The 20,662-nt window shown below is 40.7% G+C and overlaps 2 protein-coding genes across 5 annotated transcripts in view; one reads left to right on the forward strand and one right to left on the reverse strand.

The window, feature by feature from the left end:
* The window catches only part of RPGR (retinitis pigmentosa GTPase regulator), a 151,034-nt gene that overhangs the window by 90,852 nt on the left and 39,520 nt on the right, over positions 1–20,662 (reverse strand). The gene's annotated exons all lie outside the window — the stretch shown is intronic.
* The window catches only part of OTC (ornithine transcarbamylase), a 73,366-nt gene that overhangs the window by 5,294 nt on the left and 47,410 nt on the right, over positions 1–20,662 (forward strand). Inside the window, exons 2-3 of the mRNA XM_003924046.3 lie at positions 8,465–8,603; positions 12,075–12,156. Of these exons, the coding sequence (XP_003924095.1) occupies positions 8,465–8,603; positions 12,075–12,156 (221 nt within the window). The remainder of the gene's footprint in view (positions 1–8,464; positions 8,604–12,074; positions 12,157–20,662) is intronic.

A 20,662-nucleotide genomic window follows, 5' to 3' on the forward strand; every position in this document is an offset into this window, starting at 1 on the left:
TGTAATCCCAGCACTTTGGGAGGCCGAGGCGGGCGGATCACAAGGTCAAGAGATCGAGACCATCCTGGTCAACATGGTGAAACCCCGTCTCTACTAAAAATACAAAACATTAGCTGGGCATGGTGGCGCGTGCCTGTAATCCCAGCTACTCAGGAGGCTGAAGCAGGAGAATTACCTGAACCCAGGAGGCGGAGGTTGCGGTGAGCCGAGATCGCGCCATTGCACTCCAGCCTGGGTAAGAAGAGGGAAACTCCGTCTCAAAAAAAAAAAAAAAAATACATTATTATTGTTATTCATAGGAAAGTAAGTAAATATGGAAATAATTTGTGAGTTTTTTTCACATCAGTGGAATCAGTGCAAGGGGTTTTTTTGGTGAAAATAAACCTCCTTTCTCTTGCATGCATTTCTAATATGCCTTTTTGAGAAGGACAGAAGGGGACAGAATTAAAGTTAGGCCACTGAAAATTCACGTGGCCCCAGTTTACAAACTTCATGAGTGTGGGGGAAGACATAGACACAGAGAATTGCTGATTTTTTTCAGTTTCTTAAATTTTCAGATGAAGAATTGAGGCTTGAGATGGCAAATAAGTTTCCCAAAGCCATTGTTTATTCCTAAATCTGAACTGAGCTAGGACTACAATTCAAATATTTAAAGACACTGGTCTTTTTTTTTTTTTTAATTTTTTTTTTTTTTTTTTAATTTTTTTTTTTTTTTTTTTTTTTGGTGATGGAGTTTCACTCTTGTTACCCAGGCTGGAGTGCAATGGCGCGATCTCGGCTCACCGCAACCTCCGCCTCCTGGGTTCAGGCAAATCTCCTGCCTCAGCCTCCTGAGTAGCTGGGATTATAGGCACCACTGGTCTTTTCATTTCATTGCTTGTATTACTTTGATTCCTTCACATTGATCAACTTGGCCAATCTACCTTTGCTTAATAATTTTTTTTTAGGTACAGCCAGAATATCTCAGTAAAGACACACACACACACACACACACACACACACACACAAGAAAATAAGCCTTAGCTCTTGCATTAATGCAAGGTTAAAGAAACATAAAAATCTCAGCCATAGGCCCCTTGGCCCCCTCTTACACCTCCAGAAGTTAAAGTCTTTATCTCAAATTGTCCATGGGGATCAGAGTATCATTTAACCCTGAATTTTTTCCTACTCTGGCAAAATCAGTTTCTGACTGACCACATTTTACTCAAATCAAGCACTTTCTCTTCCAATAAAATACAATTATACCAGGGAATACATCCAAGTCACTCCCATCCCCCAGTTTAGCAGAGTTGGAAAATGCAGACACTAGCAATGAAAGGCTTCATTCTGCCAGTAGCGAATACTCTTCCATTTTCTAGCTAGGAAGATATTTGGGTAAAGTTAATACAAGGATCTCCTATTACCTTGGCTTAGCTTCTTAGCATTCAGTGATTTGGGGTTAAGAAATCTCTGTAATTATTTTTTCAAGGAATAAAATGAATGTAAAGAACTAGTCTTGCCTTTTTCAAAGGCTCTGGCTCTGACCAGACTGCAGTGACAGTTTTGATGGAATATTTGTACGTGCTTCCCATTGTTTCCCACAACATTACATCCTCCCTCTTATGTGCAGGCTGAAGAATAATGATGTGGTTTATGTCTGGTGTACCAAGGAGATTTCTTGTTTACTCTGATTTACTTCTTGTACACTTTGGTACAAGATAGGCAAGCATTTTACAGGAGACTCAGATAATGCATTTGGCCCTGGTTCTGGTGCTTGTGAACCAGAGCAGGCTGTCTCTTATTGAGGAATGAGGTCTCTAGGGGAACTTAATAGCCATTGATGGGCAGCAGTCTTACCTGGCTAATTCCAGCGAGGCTTTATCACCCAAAAGCAAGAAAATGCTTGATACAGACCAGAAACAAAAAAGAGAGGCCTATGTCAGAACTGTTTTAATGTGGTGAAATTGTGGAACTCTTCTAATTTTTATGTAGATTAGGAAGGAGGTGTGGCAGCTCCATTTGGAGCCAAGGGGAGGTCTATGAGGAAACAGTAAACAGGATAGGAATTTAAACTAGGACCATTGTGTTTGCTTTCCTTTCAGTGATAGATTTTCCTGGTCAGTTCTTGATTATCTATGAAAAACAACTCTTTTTCCCAAACTAACATTTCCTGCCCCACCTCCTGGATAGAATTGAGAAAGGTGGTGACTACTCTAACGATTTTTCAGTGGTATAAACAGCATGACATCCCTCACTAGCTATGGTGCAATTTCTTTTCTGAGATGGAGTCTCCCTCTGTGGCGTAGGCTGGAGTGCAATGGCACGATCTCGGCTTACCGCAACCTCCGCCTCCCAAGTTCAAGCGGTTCTCCTGCCTCAGCCTCCCAAGTAGTTGGGATAACAGGCATCTGCCACCATGCCCGGCTAATTTTTGTATTTTTAGTAGAGACGGGGTTTCACCATGTTGGCCAGGCTGGTCTAGAACTCCTGACCTCAAGTGATTCACTCGCTTTGGTCTCCCAAAGTGCTGGGATTATAGGCATGAGCCACCACACCCAGCCTGAATTTTTTCTTACACAAATTGATTTACTTCTGCCCTAAAGACCTACTATCATTTATTCACTTACTTAAGAAATATTTATTGCCAGGTGCGGTGGCTGACGCCTATAATCCCAGCATTTTGGGAGGCTGAGGCAGGCAGATCACCTGAGGTCGGGAGTTTGAGACCAGCCTGACCAATATGGTGAAACCCTGCTTTAAAAAAAAAAAAAAAATTTAAAAAAAAAAAGAAATATTTTTTGAGGCCAGGTGTGGTGGCTCACGCCTGTAATCGCAGTAATTTGGGAGGCTGAGGCAGGCAGATCACTTGAGGTCAGGAGTTCAAGACCAGCTTTACCAACATGGTGAAACCCCGTCTCTATTAAAAATACAAAAATTAGCCTGGCATGGTGGCACGCGCCTGTGGTTTCAGCTACTCCGGAGGCTGAGCCAGGAGAATCGTTTGAAACTGGGAGGTGGCTGCAGTGAGCCAAGATCTCACCACTGCACTCCAGCCTGGGTGACAGAGCAAGATGTTGTCTCAAAAAAATCAAGTAATAGGTAATATGTATTGAATGCCTACTATATTCCAAGCACTGTACTAAGCACTGGGTATATATTAGTGAATAAAACAGGAAAGTCCCTGATCATAATAATCCAGTGAGAAGAGTAAAATTAAGCATTAAGTAGACACATAAATGTATATTAAAATTTTTATAAGTATTACAAACAAAATGAAGGTACAGTGAAGACTACTTAGACAGTACCGTCAGGGAAGGAATCTCATAGGAGGTGATATTTAAGCTTACAGCCTGAGAATGAGAAGGAGCCAGCTTTGAAAGCTGAGGAGAGAGTGTTCTGGACAGAGGGAATGGTATATCAAGGAGTCCTGTGATGGGAAAGCTTTTAGAGTTCAGCCAACCCTTCCTTTACAAGATCCCAATGTACACAAATTTCAATTACCACAGTTTAGTTAATAACACTAGGCCATTATGAATGCAGTTCAAATTTCATTCAAAATAGTGTATTAATTGTGAGTAATTCATAAAGCAAAAACTTCATTGCTAATTCTTCAGTCCACATGTAAATAACACATGCACAGCACATCATGATCAGTGACCAATATATCACTTCTTTCAAAGTCTGTTGGTGATTGGCCACTATACATCTCACTGGATTATTATGTATCATTCAGTTTGCATACAGATTGCAAAGAGCAGAGCTGTGCAGCCTCCTTTTCTCACAGTGATATACCCATGGACATTTTACAAAAATGGATAATGACAGTGCAACACATCAAAGTACAGCAGAGATGGCCAGGTGCAGTGGCTCACACCTGTAATCCCAGCACTTTGGGAGGCTGAGGCAGGTGGATCACCTGAGGTCAGGAGTTCGAGTCCATTCTGGTCAACATGGCAAAACCCTGTCTCTACTAAAAACTACAAAAATTAGCCAAGCGTGATGGTGGACACCTGTAATCCCAGCTACTCTGGAGGCGTAGGCAGGAGAATCGCTTGAACCTGGGAGACAGAGATTGCAGTGAGCCAAGATTGTGCCACTCCACTCCAGCTTGGGCAACAGAGGGAGACTCCGTTGCAAAAAAAAAAAAAAAAAAGAAAGAAAATTCGATAGCAGTGGAAGTTAAATTTGAATTGAATGTAAATTGAGTTCTGAAAGAAACAGCTGAGTATAGAATTGTTACCCTGCTGCTGTTTGAAAGGCTATAGATATACAGCCAGAGGAACTTAATGAAGACAAAGTTATTGACATAACTGCAGAAAGTGGTTGTGACAAAAAGGATGAAGATGTCCCAGGGGAAGTAACATCAGCAAAACACTTCACATTAAAGGAACTCTCAGAGATATTACACCTCATTGAAAGTGTAAAGGAAAATGTTAAAAGTTTATCCAAACTTAGAAAAAATTATGACAGTTTACCAAAACAGAAAAGAATCTTGCTCTATATAAGTTCTCTGATGAGAAGGTAAGCACTGTACAAATCACTTTTGACAGAGTTTTTACAAGGAAATAAAGCACTATAATTCTCAATGTTTTTAATGTTTTAGATTACAATGCACTAAAAAATACGCCAGTTTTACTATTTTTCACTTCCCCGTACATTTATAACTGACAATAAAAGTTTTTAATGTTTTGACGATTTTTTAAGTCAGAGGACAATTATGATTTTCCCACTATATATTAAGCTTACTTTGCATGGTTTCAGATTTAATAGCTATTCACAGTCCGACACACTACCATGCAAACTAAAAACTGCCTGTTAAAAAAAAAAAAAAAAAAAAAAAGCTTTGGAGGACATTATGCTAAGTGAAATAAGCTGTGAAGGACAAATACTATATGATTTCACTTATATAAGGATCAAAAATATCCAAACTCATAGATTCTATTTTAAAACATTAGACAATAGTGGTTATCAGAGGCTGGGAGTGCAGGAAATGGAGAGGTTTTCTATGGATATAAACTTTTCATTATTCTAGATGAATAAATCCTAGAGATCTGCTGTGCAACATAGCGCCTATAGTTACCAATATGGTGTTGTGCAGTTCAAAATTTGTTAGGAGACTAGATCTCCTAAGGGTTCTTACTGAAAAACCAACTAGCAAACAAAAACACAGGCCGGCCGTGGTGGCTCACGCCTGTAATCCAAGCACTTTGGAGGCCAAGGCGGGCGGATCCCCTGAGGTCCGGAGTTCAAGACCAGCCTGACCAATATGGTGAAACCCCGTCTTTAAAAAAATAAAAAATAAAAATAAACACAAAGGGGCACAAGGAAACTTTGGGGTGGGAGAAGCTTATCTGCTAACATTTATTGGAGATGTGATCCAAGGGCAGGTAGAGTGAGGGGAACATTATCAGCTGTTGCCGTGGAAAGCCTAGAGTCAGAAAGAGAGATTTTTATGAACACTTGTAGTCCAAGGGAAAAACAATGAAATAAAGTTTCTGTTCTATATATATTTGAAAATCAAAGGCCTTGAGAAAAAGGAAAGTTTCAAGCAGGATGTTTGTGTGTTTTTTCTACCTTCATATTCAAATTTTTTGTCAGTGGAGACACAGAAAAAGCAGCATCTCACAATGCAACCCCCACAGTGGAACGTTAACCCTAACCCTAACCACAAGCTTAATTCCACTTCCAACTTAGAAACTTCTAAGTATGTAAGACAAAATCTGAGGAAGATCCAGAAGCTTGTTATTTCCTCCAGTCTGTTTTCTAATGGGGGTAATAAGAACTGGAATTTGGAGCTTCTGGAATAGCAATAAGTATTGTTGGTCCTCCTCTTTCCTGTTTCCTTTTATGGAAATTGGGGAGAAAAAGTTTAGTTCCTTGCAAAATGTTCATTTCCACTTCTATTTCTCAGAGATCCAACAAGAACAGCACAATTTTAAGATCTATGACATGCTCTTAAAGAAAGCCTGTAGTCTTGTGAGCATTCAGAAGTGAGAGGATGCAACAAAATCCCAAGCTGAAAATAGGGGACAATATTGAATCCTTTAAGTACAGCAGTTTGGAGACTCAGCTTTTGTGGGCTCCAAAATAACCAAGAGTCTGAGCTTGAACTCAAGGCAAAAATTAAGGCCTCAAAATTAGCTCATGAGTGATTTTTCCTGTGGTTGATGGATGTGCGTTCAACAGCTATAGCGTTGTTTCCCAAATTCCTTGAAACAGAGGGAGTGAGGTTTTCCAGCAAAGTATTCTTCCCCTTTTAAAATAATATTAGAGGAAGTCTTAAGCCAAGGAATATTAATGTGTTATTGTAAGACATGGAGTCAAGAAGGTTTATCTTCTATAATTTTATGTTGCTTGGATCTTATTCCAGAAGAAAAATATTTCCAAATATGCCCTAACTGTGAATTGAGAAAGATTAAGCTGCCGTGCCTTCATTTCAGGCCACATACGCAAATCTGTCTTATAATCCCCAGAAGATTCCAGTTGATCCTGAAAAATTCATGAACATCAATCAGTGTTTACTTTTTAACATTATCAGTATTCCAAGTGTTGCTTAATATTATCACTCAATTAATACTATCAGAAGCAAACACATAACCAAAATTTGTATGTAAATACAAATTTTCTGCCTAAATGCCTTACTTCCAAAGTTATCAAATTGCTGAATATGATAGAGATCTTGGGCACAGTTGTGTAAGCATTTTACTAAGGTTTCAGTAGAAGGAAGAAAATGAAGAGCTGTCTAGAAACTTCTTTAGCTAGCAAAATGTCTTTGTACATCTACAAACTTACTTTTAAAATATTTGGTTCTTGGCCAGGCACGGTGGCTCACACCTGTGATCCCAGCACTTTGGGAAGCTGAGGATGGTGGATCACCTGAGCTCAAGAGTTTGAGACCAGCCTGGCCAACATGGTGAAACCCCATCTCTACAAAAACTACAAACAATAGCTGGGCGTGGTGGCACATGCCTGTAATCCCAGCTACTCAGGAGGCTGAGGCAGGAGAATGTCCTGAATGTGGGAAGTGGAAGTTGTAGTGAGCCTAGATCACACCACTGCACTCCAGCCTGGGCAACAGAGCCAGAATGCGTCTCAAAAATAAATAAATAAATAAATAAAATAAAATATTTTGTTCTTCTTTGTCTAAACTTTTAACATTTTTATTTTTGTGTTTTGTTATATACATAATCTATTAGTCTAATAGCACATATAAATAAAGAAAACATACATTATGGATTCATGTTTAAAGAAACATGTAGAAAAACTACAGGGTCCATTGATTTTCATCCAGGGATAAAAAGAACAAGTCTCCAAGAACAGATTTGAAGGGCAGTAGGGGGAAAATATGAAATTATTTTATATTATGCCTTACAAATGATGCTTGTACAGTCTAAAGATTTTAATAATAACAGCTGTTATTTAATACTTATTATATGCCAGACAGTGTCTGCTTTACATGTATTAAATCATTTTATCTTCACAATAACTCGATAAGATTATAGTACTTTTCTAGGTGGGAAATTTAGAAACAGAGAATTCGTAAGTAAATTGCCTTAGGTAGTATGACTAGTAAGTGACAAAGCCACTCATGTGGCTATTTCAAGGAAATAAGAATTCAATCTGTTTTCACAAATTCTTTTTTTCTCTGGAACATCCAAAATACTGGACGTACAAAATATAAACCATGGTAATATCAAAGTTCAATGCATTAACACTTTCCAGAGACACATGAGGTTACATGTGATTTGCTGAGCTTTATCAAGAATAAAAAGAGCCGGGCGCGGTGGCTCAAGCCTGTAATCCCAGCACTTTGGGAGGCCGAGGCGGGTGGATCACGAGGTCAAGAGATCGAGACCATCCTGGTCAACATGGTGAAAACCCGTCTCTACTAAAAATACAAAAAATTAGGTGGGCATGGTGGTACGTGCCTGTAATCCCAGCTACTCAGGAGGCTGAGGCAGGAGAATTGCCTGAACCAGGAAGCGGAGGTTGTGGTGAGCCGAGATCGCTCCATTGCACTCCAGCCTGGGTAACAAGAGCGAAACTCTGTCTTGGAAAAAAAAAAAAAAAAGAATGAAAAGATAAAGCATTAGCTATGCTTTATTAAGAATGCTTTATCAAGAGGCCGAGGCAGGGGATCACTTGAGCTCAGAAGGTCAAGATGAGCCGGGGCACCACGGAGAAACTCTGTCTCTGCTAAAAATACAAAAATTAGCTGTGCGTGGTGACATGTGCCTGTAGTTTTCAGCTACTTGGGTGGTTGAGGCAGGAAAATTGCTCTAACCGGGGAAGCGGAGGCTACAGTGAGCTAAGATTGTGCCACTGTACTCCAGCCTGGGCCACAGAGTGAGACCCTGTCTCAGAAAAAAAAAAAAAAAAGAGAGAGAGAGAGAGAATGCTTTATCAACAATAAAACAATGAATCTCCATAGTACATGGGTTTTTTTCTGAAATACATATTTCTCCTTCTCTAATCTTTTTTATAGGTGTGGACAACCACTACAAAATAAAGTACAGCTGAAGGGCCGTGACCTTCTCACTCTAAAAAACTTTACTGGAGAAGAAATTAAATATATCCTATGGCTATCAGCAGATCTGAAATTTAGGATAAAACAGAAAGGAGAGGTATGTAACATTTTCTTTCCATGTTCCATTACTACCAGTCAGCCTTTTTCAAGGAAACCTTCCCAAAGAAAGAGGAAAAAGAAAATACGTTAAAATTCTTAAACAGTAGCTATGTAATGAAACCTCACAGTCAAGGTAACTGATTATCATGGAGCATACAGGCATACAAAAAAGCATAAAAATCAGTGATTCAATGACAAGTCATTGCATTTATTTCACGCGGAATGCTGAAATTCATTATTAACTGGATCAAACCTAAGAAATCATTTGTTTGATAAGATTTTATTTTTATTTATTATTTTTTGAGACGTAGTCTTGCTCTGTTACACAAGCTGGAGTACAGGTGTACAATTTCGGCTCACTGCAACCTCCGCCTCCCAAGCTCAAGTGATTCTCTTGCCTCAGCCTTCTGAGTAGTTGGGATAACAGGCGCTCACCACTACGCCTGGCTGTTTTTTGTATTTTTAGTGGATATGGGGTTTCACCATGTTGGCCAGGTTGGTCTTGAACTCCTGACCACAGGTAATCGGCCTGCCTTGCCTCCCAAAGTGCTGGGATTACAGGCGTGAGCCACCATGCCAGGCCAAGATTTTATTTTTAGATCCCTTTTCTTTTCTCTGTGTATTTTCTATCAAGTCAAAATTGATGCTTTTTTTTTTTTTTTTGAGACCGAGTTTTGCTCTCGTTACCCAGGCTGGAGTGCAATGGCACGATCTCGGCTCACCGCAACCTCTGCCTCCTGGGTTCAGGCAATCCTCCTGCCTCAGCCTCCTGAGTAGCTGGGATTACAGGCGTGCGCCACCATGCCCAGCTAATTTTTTGTATTTTTAGTAGAGATGGGGTTTCACCATGTTGACCAGGATGGGCTCGATCTCTTGACCTCGTGATCCACCCGCCTCGGCCTCCCAAAGTGCTGGGATTACAGGCTTGAGCCACCGCACCCGGCCTGATTTTTTTTCCTAGCAAAAAATTTTAATTTTGGATGCATATCAGATATAAGATCATTAGGATAATGAAAAATTCACAATGATGTGACAGTGTCTTAAAAAGCATTTAGAGCCGGGCGCGGTGGCTCAAGCCTGTAATCCCAGCACTTTGGGAGGCCGAGGCGGGTGGATCACGAGGTCAAGAGATCGAGACCATCCTGGTCAACATGGTGAAACTCCGTCTCTACTAAAAATACAAAAAGAATTAGCTGGGCATGGTGGCGTGTGCCTGTAATCCCAGCTACTCAGGAGGCTGAGGCAGGAGAATTGCCTGAGCCCAGAAGGCGGAGGTTGCGGTGAGCCGAGATCGTGCTATTGCACTCCAGCCTGGGTAACAAGAGCGAAACTCCGTCTCACAAAAAAAAAAAAAATGGCATTTAGATTAGCAAAGACACAATGATATCCAGGTAGAAGAGATGGGATATGGGTCTTGTAAGTATTATTCTGCATTTTGAGCAATTTATGTTTGAAACACACTCAATTAATACAGTAGCTTCATTTAGACTGCTTAATTGTGAAAGCATTTTTGTATTCCAAGCTTGTTCAAAAGCTTTTTAAAGAGTTGGTTTCAGGTTGAGAAAGTTTGACACGGCCTTGATTTTATCTAGTTGGCTAACTCTCCAAGCTCCTAAGAACAAACTGAGGACAGGAGTGACCGCAACTTGTGTGGGTTGATGTTCCTAAAAAAACACCTGAAATAAGGAGAAAAGTTTTCCCCAGGCCCAGGCCTATGATCTTGACACTTTGTGGATGAAGGTGGTTAGCTGGCAAAAATCTGTTCCAGAACTCATTCTATTGGGAAGTCCATCTATAGAACAGGAAGGAGGAAGCGCCCCACCCCACATTCAAACTTTCCAGATTGTTTTCAAATGACTTCCAGAAGCCAAGTCTTTGTATCCCCATAAGGATGCATAATGACTGTGTATCTAAAACACTAGGGCTTAATCATTGACCTAGGTGGAAGCCTTAGTGCCCCATATTTTATTTAACAGAGTAGCATTTTCCTAGCTGAGAAAACACCTCCAAACCAAACACCTTCAAGGTCATTGAAAACTGAATGGGGATTTCTTTTTTTTTCTTTCTTTCTTTCGTTTTAGGGCACTAATCTGCCATTGAATGGGGATTTCAACGGAGTTAAGTAAGAAGGTGGTTCCAGTACAAAATATTAATATACTTTGGAACAAATTCACATGTTTAACTCAGAGCAATTAATACTACTTTCTAATTACATGTCAATAAGCTGTGGGAATTACTGTTCTCTTCCCCCATTTGTATGGCCTATAAAAAAACATTTTAGGCCAGGCTCAGTGGCTCCCATCTGTAATCCCAGCACTTTGGGAGGCTGAGGCTGGCGAATCACGAGGTCAAGAGATTGAGACCATCCTGGCCAACATGGTGAAACCCCGTCTCTACTAAAAATACAAAAATTAGCTGGGTGTGGTGGTGGACACCTGTAGTCCCAGCTACTCAAGAGGCTGAGGCAGAATTGCTTGAACCTGGGAGGCGGAGGTTGCAGTGAACCGAGATCGCGCCACCGCACTCCAGCCTGGTGCCTAGCTACGGAGGAGCGGGACTCTGTCTCAAAAAAAAAAAAAAAAAAAAAAAAAAAAAAAAAAATTTAAATTCACTTTTTTGTTTTTTTTTGAGATGGAATCTTGCTCTGTTGCACAGGCTGGAGTGCAGTGGCGCAACCTCAGCTAACTGCAACCTCCATCTCTCAGGTTCAAGCGATTCTCTTGCCTCCACCTCCCTAGTAGCTGAGATTACAGGCACATGCCACCATGCCCGGCTAATTTTTTTTTATTTTTTATTTTTAGTAGAGACAGGTTTTTGCCATGTTGGCCAGACTGGTCTCAAACTCCTGACCTCAGGTGATCTGCCTGCATCGGCCTCCCAAAGTGCTGGGATTACAGGCATGCGCCACCGCACCTGGCCTAAATTCAATTTTTTTTTTTTTTTTTTTTTTTTTTGAGATGGAGTTTCGCTCTTGTTACCCAGGCTGGAGTGCAATGGCGCCATCTCGGCTCACCGCAACCTCCGCCTCCTGGGTTCAGGCAATTCTCCTGACTCAGCCTCCTGAGTAGCTGGGATTATAGGCACGCACCACCATGCCCAGCTAATTTTTTGTATTTTTAGTAGAGACGGGGTTTCACCATGTTGACCATGGTTGGTCTCGATCTCTCGACCTCGTGATCCTCCCGCCTCGGCCTCCCAAAGTGCTGGGATTACAGGCTTGAGCCACCGCGCCCAGCCTAATTTTTTGTATTTTTAGTAGAGACGGGGTTTCACCATGATGACCAGGATGGTCTCGATCTCTCGACCTCGTGATCCACCCGCCCCGGCCTCCCAAAGTGTTGGGATTACAGGCGTGAGCCACCGCGCCCGGCTAGTTATTACTTATTTTCTAATAATGTAAAGAATAGGTTTTAAAACATAATTTATATATAAGATATATTTTAATTCTATTCTTGTCCTTGATTTATAGTATTTGCCTTTATTGCAAGGGAAGTCCTTAGGCATGATTTTTGAGAAAAGAAGCACTCGAACAAGATTGTCTACAGAAACAGGTAAGTCCTCTGCCAAATTCACACTTGTGTTGAAGAGGGGGATCGAGGGTGAAGACTTTGGAGGGGTAACCCAGTGCAGGGATTTGTCTGCCTCTAGCAACCATAAAGAGAAAACATTTTTACTGGGAGCAGCAGTGCAAGCCTGTGAATGAGCTTTCCAGTTCTCATGAAAGCTATAAGCAGAAAAATTAGTTTCATCAGTAGGAATTCCATAAGGAACTGAGTAGAAGTCCCACATAACTCTTCACGTTCAGAAAACAAATGTAGGTGGGCACACATTTTCAGGCTTTGAACTCACGTAGGTAAGAAATGTATCTATTTTTCTAGCATGTAAAGAGGATTTCCTTGTGTGTCTCAATTCTGCTAGATGGTGGTAATTAAATGTTTGCAATATTAAATAAGGCAATCCTCAGTTGTTTCAGAGTTTATTTTGTCCATTTGGGTCTCCTCTCCCTTTCCCCACAGCCATGGTTAAATTATGGAGAATATCTGAAAGTCAAGACATGTGGGGCTTTGGGGATCTGATCCTTGGTCATTAGGACATCATCATCAAATATGCATGCTGGGGTCTGTTGGGACTTCTATATTCCTATTGGATCTTGGTTGTCTCTGATTTACTGCAAGGTTTGCTTCACTCTGATTAAAAGGCTTGATATTGAGACAACCAAGTATAAAGGGGTCACTGGATCACCTCCAACTGGCCTGCACACTGGGAGGAGTGCACACTGGGGTGAAGCCTCGGGAAGTTCACACCATTTGCAGCGGGGAAGAGCCAGCCTCACCTGTTCTGAGGTGGAAACTGGGATTCAATCTGAGAGGCGGGATGACTACTAACAGGACTCTTGCTCTGCTGAGAGTCCCTGTTTCCCTTTTGTTTCTTTTCACGTGATAAACCCTGCTCTTCTCACCCTTAAAGGTGTCTGTGAGACTAGTATTTCATGGTTGTGTAGCAAGGAGCCCATTACAACAATATACCTCTTGGTTTCATTCTCTCAACCTCTTACAGCTCTCCAAGACACATTAAGCACAGAGGTACTACAAGGCTGCCTCTACTCTATTGTTCCTTCCTTATGCTGAGTGACAGGGAGCTCTATAACATTTACTGCCTTCTAGAGGTCTGTCTTAAAAGCAAGACAGGATGTCCTCAGTTCTGGAATTCTCCAAACTCATCGGAGATTTCCAGCATGCTCCCTATCCTTCAGAAGTTGGCCCGGGGAACACACCGCAGGGTACAGCATCAAAGGTCCATCATTTTTTATTTCTGTTGCTTCTCCTCTCTTTTCTCTTCTTCCCCTTTCAGTTATCAGTACTGGAGGCCAGGAAATAAAGCAGGAGGAAAAACTGGCTCTGAGTATTCATGGACTCTTCCAAATCTATGTTTTTGTGCCTAGAATTCTAGGCTGTTAAGGATCAATTTTTTTTTTCTCAAGCTATTATCTCTGCAATTTCAAAACAGACACTTTGAAACTCATAGGCCACAAATTGCTTCTTTTCTTTCTCTGCATTTCTGCTCTACCAGACCTCACTTGAATCAATAATATGTTTGCCCAAATGAGCAACCAGACAGGGTCAAGGAGGAAGCACCACAAACAAAAACACATTGGTCGATACTTCAAATATACTATTCTACCTTATAGGTATCAGAGTTTTCTAGGGCTTAGAAGCAAACAACTATTGCGTGTAATTTTTACCTTGGAATCATGAATAATGAAGCTTACCAAATAGATATCAAAAAGCAAGTTATGGGAGATTAAACGACTTGCCAAATTCACTCAGTTAATACAAACGGCACCAAGATTCACATCTCAAGTCCACTATTCTTACTAATGCACACTCCTTCCCCCTAGGGAGAAGGAAGGAGGAACAGGGAAAATATATAAGGTGTTAATCTTTAAAGCCCTAGGAAGAAAACAGATAAGAACATTTTGCTTTTTAAAGCTGGCTGCTATAAGAGATCATGTTGATATCTGACAGATGGTAGGGAACAAAATGAATAAGCCAATCAGTAATTCTCAAATTCTGCTCCCTTTCAACACTAGTCTTCCATGAGTTGGGTAGATATTATTTTATTTTATCTTGTATCTTTTCTGTTTGCTTGTTTTTACTATTAGTACTTAAAAGAAGTGGTCTTTTTTGAACTCACCAAAATAACTGATTAGCACATACAGATTTCTCAATTTTAAGTTTTTTAAAAAGGAGTTTTGCTGAGTTCATGACATTTCTTTTTGTTTTTTATTGTATTTAAGTTCTGGGGTACATGTGCAGATCTTGCAGGATTGTTGCATAGGTACACACAAGCCATGGTGGTTTGCATGGCATTTCTATGACTTTTCCCTGTTCAGATGTTATGTTTGAAACCAGAATATTTCTGAATAAATGGTCGGTTTCACCATTTACAATAATGTGGTAGTTAATCTATTAATAAAAACGAGAGTGACAATTTAATAAGGTTTTGGATGCAGACCCTGTGCCAGGTGTTCTACATTAATTATGTGTGTTATCTCACTTAATCCTCATGACACTTCTGTGAGAGAAGACCGTTGAGGAAAACAGGCTGAAATGGGGCCAGCAAATGGCTCAAAGACACATAGCTAATAAATTGCAGACCCAGAACTAGAAGCTATTATTATTATTATTATCATTGAGATGGATTCTTGCCCTGTTGCTCAGGCTAGAGTGCAGTGGTGCGATCTCAGTTCACCGCAACCTCTGCCTCAACCTCCTGAGTGGCTGGGATTACAGGCGTGCGCCACCATGCCTGGCTAATTTTTGTATTTTTAGTAGAGACAGCGTTTCACCATCTTGGCCAGGCTGGTCTCAAACTCCTGACCTCCCTTGTGATCCACACGCCTCGGCCTCCCAAAGTGCTGGGATTACAGTTGTGATCTACCGCGCCCGGCTGGAAGCTATTTTTATATATATATATCTATATATATATATATCTGAGACTCCATCTATTATATATAATAACAGCTGGAAGCTATTATACTATATATATATATATATATATATATATATATATATATATGAGATGGAGTCTCACTCTGTCACCCAGGCGGGAGTACAGTGGTATAATCTCAGCTCACTGCAACTTTTGCTTCCCAGGTTCAAGCGATTCTCCTGCCTCAGCCTCCCAAGCAGCTGGGACTACAGGCATGCACCACCATGCCTGGCTAATGTTTGTATTTTTGGTTTCACCATATTGGACAGGCTGATCTCGAACTCCTGACCTCATGATCCACCAGCCTCAGCCTCCTAAAGTGCTGGGATTCTAAGCATGAGCCACCAAGTCTGGCCTTAAATATATATAATTTTAAAATATCTAATTTAATAAACTAAATCTGTTGATTTAATTTAATTATATGGCATGTAATTTCACGTTTTATTCTAGTAAAATTGTTTCTACAGGTGGCATTAAGCATTTTGTTAAATGATGGTTTTTCTATCAAGAAGTCCTTAGAAACCTGCCCCAAATCAGAAATAATAACAACAAATACATGAAGCAAGAAACGTATGACTGTTAAAACTTATAGTTCATGGAGCATTTGTCATTATACTCAATAATTGCATATGGCACCCTGTCAATCTCAAAAATGGGAGAATCACTCAGAGTGAGTGGCTGCCTTGTTTACAGAAACAGTAAACCCCAATCAAAATCATGACAAACATTCCTATTATGTGTCTGTGCATCTTAACAATTGTCCTTTGGTGCCATTTTTCAATACGTACCACCTGTTACTTTGGTGCTTAGAATTAAAATAGGTGCAGTTATAACTGTTACTGCCCCAAATCTATGCCAGCCCCTGAGATGATCCTCATAGGACAGTCCTTGGCGATTCTGTTCCAAGCCTGAGTTTCAGAGCTACATTCATATTTCTACTTATCTCAGGAGACAGAATCAAATTCTCCATCCAACTCTTACCATAGTAATTGTTTATGTAACATGTTTATTAAAGTGTAACACACAAAGTGCACAAATTATTAAGTGTATGGTCAATGAATTCTTACAGTGAACAAACCATTGTAACTAACACCCAGACAGAGAAATAGAATGGTAGTAGCACCCAGAAGCTCCCCACTACCTTGTATTTCCTTCCAGTCACTACTCCTCCTCCACCCAAGGGTAACTATTATCTTGGCTTCTAACATCACAGATTCGTTTTGCCTGTTTTTGTACGTTATATAAATGGGATCATTCAGCATATGCTCTTTTGTGTCTGACTTCGTTTGCTCAACATTGTGAGATGTATCAGTGTAGCTGTGTGTAGTTGTAGCTCATTCATGCCTCATCCACTCTTTGTGTGTGCCTGCCTGGAAAACCACACAATTCTATGTGTCTAACAATGATTATATTCTTTTATGGAAAATTAATTGAGTCGATAGACAGATACATTTATTAATCTCTGTAAATACAGTAGCTGATAAAAATGCAAAAGGCATTCTAAGAGATGGTTCTTTTCATTATTTAACATTGGTATTTCACTTTCAAGGTGAAGTAGAAGCTGGTCTTTTAACAGCTGTTTCAAAATTGACATCTGTACAAAGATGCCCATATAAAAATTGTGATACTCTTCTGCAGTTATAAAAGCCAAACACAGAGAGGTAAATAACTGCCTTAGTTCTACCAGTAAGGGTCCTCGGATCCCTCATATTTCCAATGAATGAATTCTATTTACATCCTCTTTTCCAAAGCAGGCAGGAATATATGGGGAAGTGAAAGAGCAAAATAAGATTTACTTTTTTTTTTTTTTGAGACAGAGTTTTCGCTCTTGTTACCCAGGCTGGAGTGCAATGGCGCTATCTCGGCTCACCGCAACCTCCGCCTCCCGGGTTCAGGCAATTCTCCTGCCTCAGCCTCCTGAGTAGCTGGGATTACAGGCACACGCCACCATGCCCAGCTAATTTTTTGTATTTTTAGTAGAGACGGGGTTTCACCATGTTGACCAGGATGGTCTCGATCTCTCGACCTCGTGATTCACCCGCCTCGGCCTCCCAAAGTGCTGGGATTACAGGCTTGAGCCACCGCGCCTGGCAAGATTTACTTTTATTTTCCCAAACAGAAATTAAGAAATGAACGGAAGAAACTTTTTGTTCAAAAATAGCTTATATGAAAGCATAAACAAATGAAACAGGTAAAAGCAGGCTTCTCTGGATACAGAGTGGAAATCCTCTCTCTGTCCTCTTCTTCTTGGCAATGGCAGCTTCTAGTGGCTTCTGTAAACCTCTGATGCCCTTCATAAGCACGTATTGCCATACTGACCTGGTAAACCGGCAAATTCTTGGCTTGTGCTTTTGGGCTAAGGTCTGAGGCTTCTTTTTGCTTTGCAACAAAAATTGCAAAGGCAATTTCTTCTCAGAGGCAGTATTTCCTCCCCATTTAATCTCTTCCATGAACTGCTGAAGTCTTTGGCTCCTGCTGGTACACACTTTCTGTTACACTTCTTCCTACCCCTGTCTCATATGTCCAGGCACCACATGGATCTTCTTTTCTTTTCTTTCTTTTTCTTTTCTTTTTTTTTTTTTTTTGAGACGGTGTTTTGCTCTTGTCATTCAGGCTGGAGTGCAATGGTGCAATCTCGGCTTACTGCAGCCTCCATCTCCTGGATTCAAGTGATTCTCCTGCCTCAGCCTCCCAGGTAGCTGTGATTAGAGGTGCACACCGTCATACCCAGCTAAGTTTTGTATTTTTAGTATAGGTGGGGTTTGACCATGTTGGCCAGGCTAGTCTCAAAATTCTGATCTCAAATGATCCCCCTACCTTGGCCTCCCAAAGTACTGGGATTACAGGCGTGAGCCACCACACCAGGCAGGATCTTCTGGATAGCACAAACAGGGAAGTGGAAGGGTAACAGACTAATCTTGAGTTGCTATAGCAAAATAACTTCTCATCAAAGAAAGAGTATGACTTGGAACAGACCTACCAGGAGGTCTGAAACTTTCTTTGAAATCTTCCTCTATAGTCCTCAACTCTCAGTGGTACTCAGACCTGTACTAGGCACTTAGTAGGTGCAAAATAAATAATTTTTTGATGAATGTGCAGTATTTATATTTGTTTAGGTGATGTTGCCTGTTTATAAAGAAACTAAATGAGTGATTAGTGATTATATTCACCATTAAACTTCATTATGTTGCTTCATAGATAATAGAGATTTCTGTTCTCTCTGTTAACAAAATGAGGGGCTCTTCACAGGTGAGAAGAATGGGTCCTTTCTTCAGAGTCAAAATTCCTCCTTTATTCATTCAATGAGTATTCATTAAGCACTTACTATTTACTAGGTTTTATTCTAGATGCTTGGGGGTGATACCTCAGTAGACAAAACAGAGAAAAATCCATGCCTTCATGGGGCTTACATTCTAGTGGGTACACAGACAATAAACAACAGACATAATAAATAAGTGGATGATGCAGTATGTTTGAAGATGATAAGTACTCTCAGCAAGGAGAAGAATGTGCCTGGAACGGAGGGAAAAACAAGTGCACCATTACTGGGACATTGGCCTTTATTCTGAGTGAAGTGGGAAATCGTTGGATGATCTTGAACAAAGGAGGGCTATGATCTAATTGCATTTTAAAGGATCCCTGTGACCGAGCATAGACTGTGGAATAGATTGTTGGGGGCTCAGGGTGAAAACAAGGTAGAAGTAATGAAACTTGTCAATAGTTAGCTATTATTTATAGAAGCTGGGGCCATGGTGGCAGCAGTGGAGAGGGTAATAGGAATGGATTCTAGATATGTTTTGAAGGGAGAGACAAGATTACTGATGTATTAGCTGAGAGAGAGATGTCAAGGATGACTTTAAGATTTCTGCCTGAGCAAATGTGAAGGCTGCTGATGGAACAAATGGAAAGGGGAAGGTTGGGAATTTAGTCTTAGATATATTGAGTCTGAAGTGCCTATTAAACATGTAAACAAAGATGTTAAAAAAGCAGTTGGACATGAGTCTGGAATTTGGGAGTGAAATCTTGACTAGAGATATTTGCGTGTCACCAGCATATAGATGATACTTAAGGCCATCGGACTGGATACAATTATAAAGAGAGTAAGTGTTGATTGAGGGATGAGAGAAGAGAACCAAGGGCTGGTCCTGGGGCACACCAACATTAAGAAGTCAAGAAAAATAGAAGGAACCAACAATGGTGACTGAGAAGGAGCAACTACCATGGTAGCTGCAAAGGCAAACAGGTGTGATGTCCTGGACACTGTGTGAAGAAAGTTTATCAAGTAGAAAATGAAGATCAACTTGGTTAAATAATGCTAAGTCAAGAAGAAAGAGGACTCAGAAGTGGCCACTAGATGTAGCAACATGAAGGTCACTGATAAATCTGGTAAGAAGAGTTTTGGTGAAGCAGTGGTAGGGGACAAAGCCTTATAGTTTTTTTTTTTTTTTTAAAGATGGGGTTTCACCATGATGGCCAGGCTGGTCTTGAACTCCTGACCTCTGGTGATCCACCCACCTCGGCCTCCCAAAGTGCTAGGATTACAGGTGTGAGTCACCGCACCTGGCCAGCCTTATAGATTTGATGGAAATGAGAAGAGAGGAACTAGAAAGAGAAAGAAGAACAAGGAGCTTTGCTGCAAAGGAGAGCAAACAATGAAAGGAATACTTGCCAGGGAAATTAGGACCAAGAGCAAATCTGTATTTGTGTTTTAATAATGAGTGAAAAAATGAGAACAGCGCATTCAAGGTGTTGGTGACATAAGGGAGAAAATGAGGAATTGCTAGAGCAATGTCTTTGAGTAGGCAAGGGGAGTGGCTTCTAGTGCGTGAATGAAGGCATTACATGGGCCATGTAGAGATGGGGTTTCTCCATGTTGGCCAAACTGGTCATAAACTCCTGACCTCAGGTGATCCAGCCACCTCGGCCTCCCAAAGTGCTGGGATTACAGGCATGAACCATTGCGCCTGGCCTCTGGTTGTCTCTTGAACCTATCAATCATGACCTCTACACAGGAACTTTACACATGCTCTTCCCACTGTCTCATATGTTTTCTATGGCTCACCCATCCATTTCCTCAGGTCTTTACTCAAATGGCCAACAATCAGTGTGGCTTCCTTGACCATACTACTTGAAATTGCAACTCCTGTCCTGTAAATTTCCTATTCTCCTTCCCGTTCTGTATTTCTTATAGCACTTATCAGTATCTTAACATACAATATATTTAATTTACTCATTCAGTTTATACTGTGTCTCTCCCCATTTGAAAGTGAGTTCCATATAATCAAAGACTTGCATCTTGTTTACAATGCTTTCTTCAGTGCCTAGAACAACACCAGGCACATATTTTTGAATGAATGAATAAATTTCAGAATCATACAGTGAAGGCCAGGACTTGTTGTGGTGTGTAGTCACTCCACGGACATGAGATGTGCCATCCACCGAAAATTTGGTTTGTTTACTGACAGTGAGAATACCTCACATGCACCAGGAAGATATGAAAAAGCTTATTACTCACATCACGTGGCTTTCTGGGGATAGTAGTTCTGGCTCCCAAGCAGGTCCAAA

The sequence above is a fragment of the Saimiri boliviensis genome, chromosome X (genome assembly GCF_048565385.1).
Source record: "Saimiri boliviensis isolate mSaiBol1 chromosome X, mSaiBol1.pri, whole genome shotgun sequence".
Classification (NCBI taxonomy): domain Eukaryota; kingdom Metazoa; phylum Chordata; class Mammalia; order Primates; family Cebidae; genus Saimiri; species Saimiri boliviensis.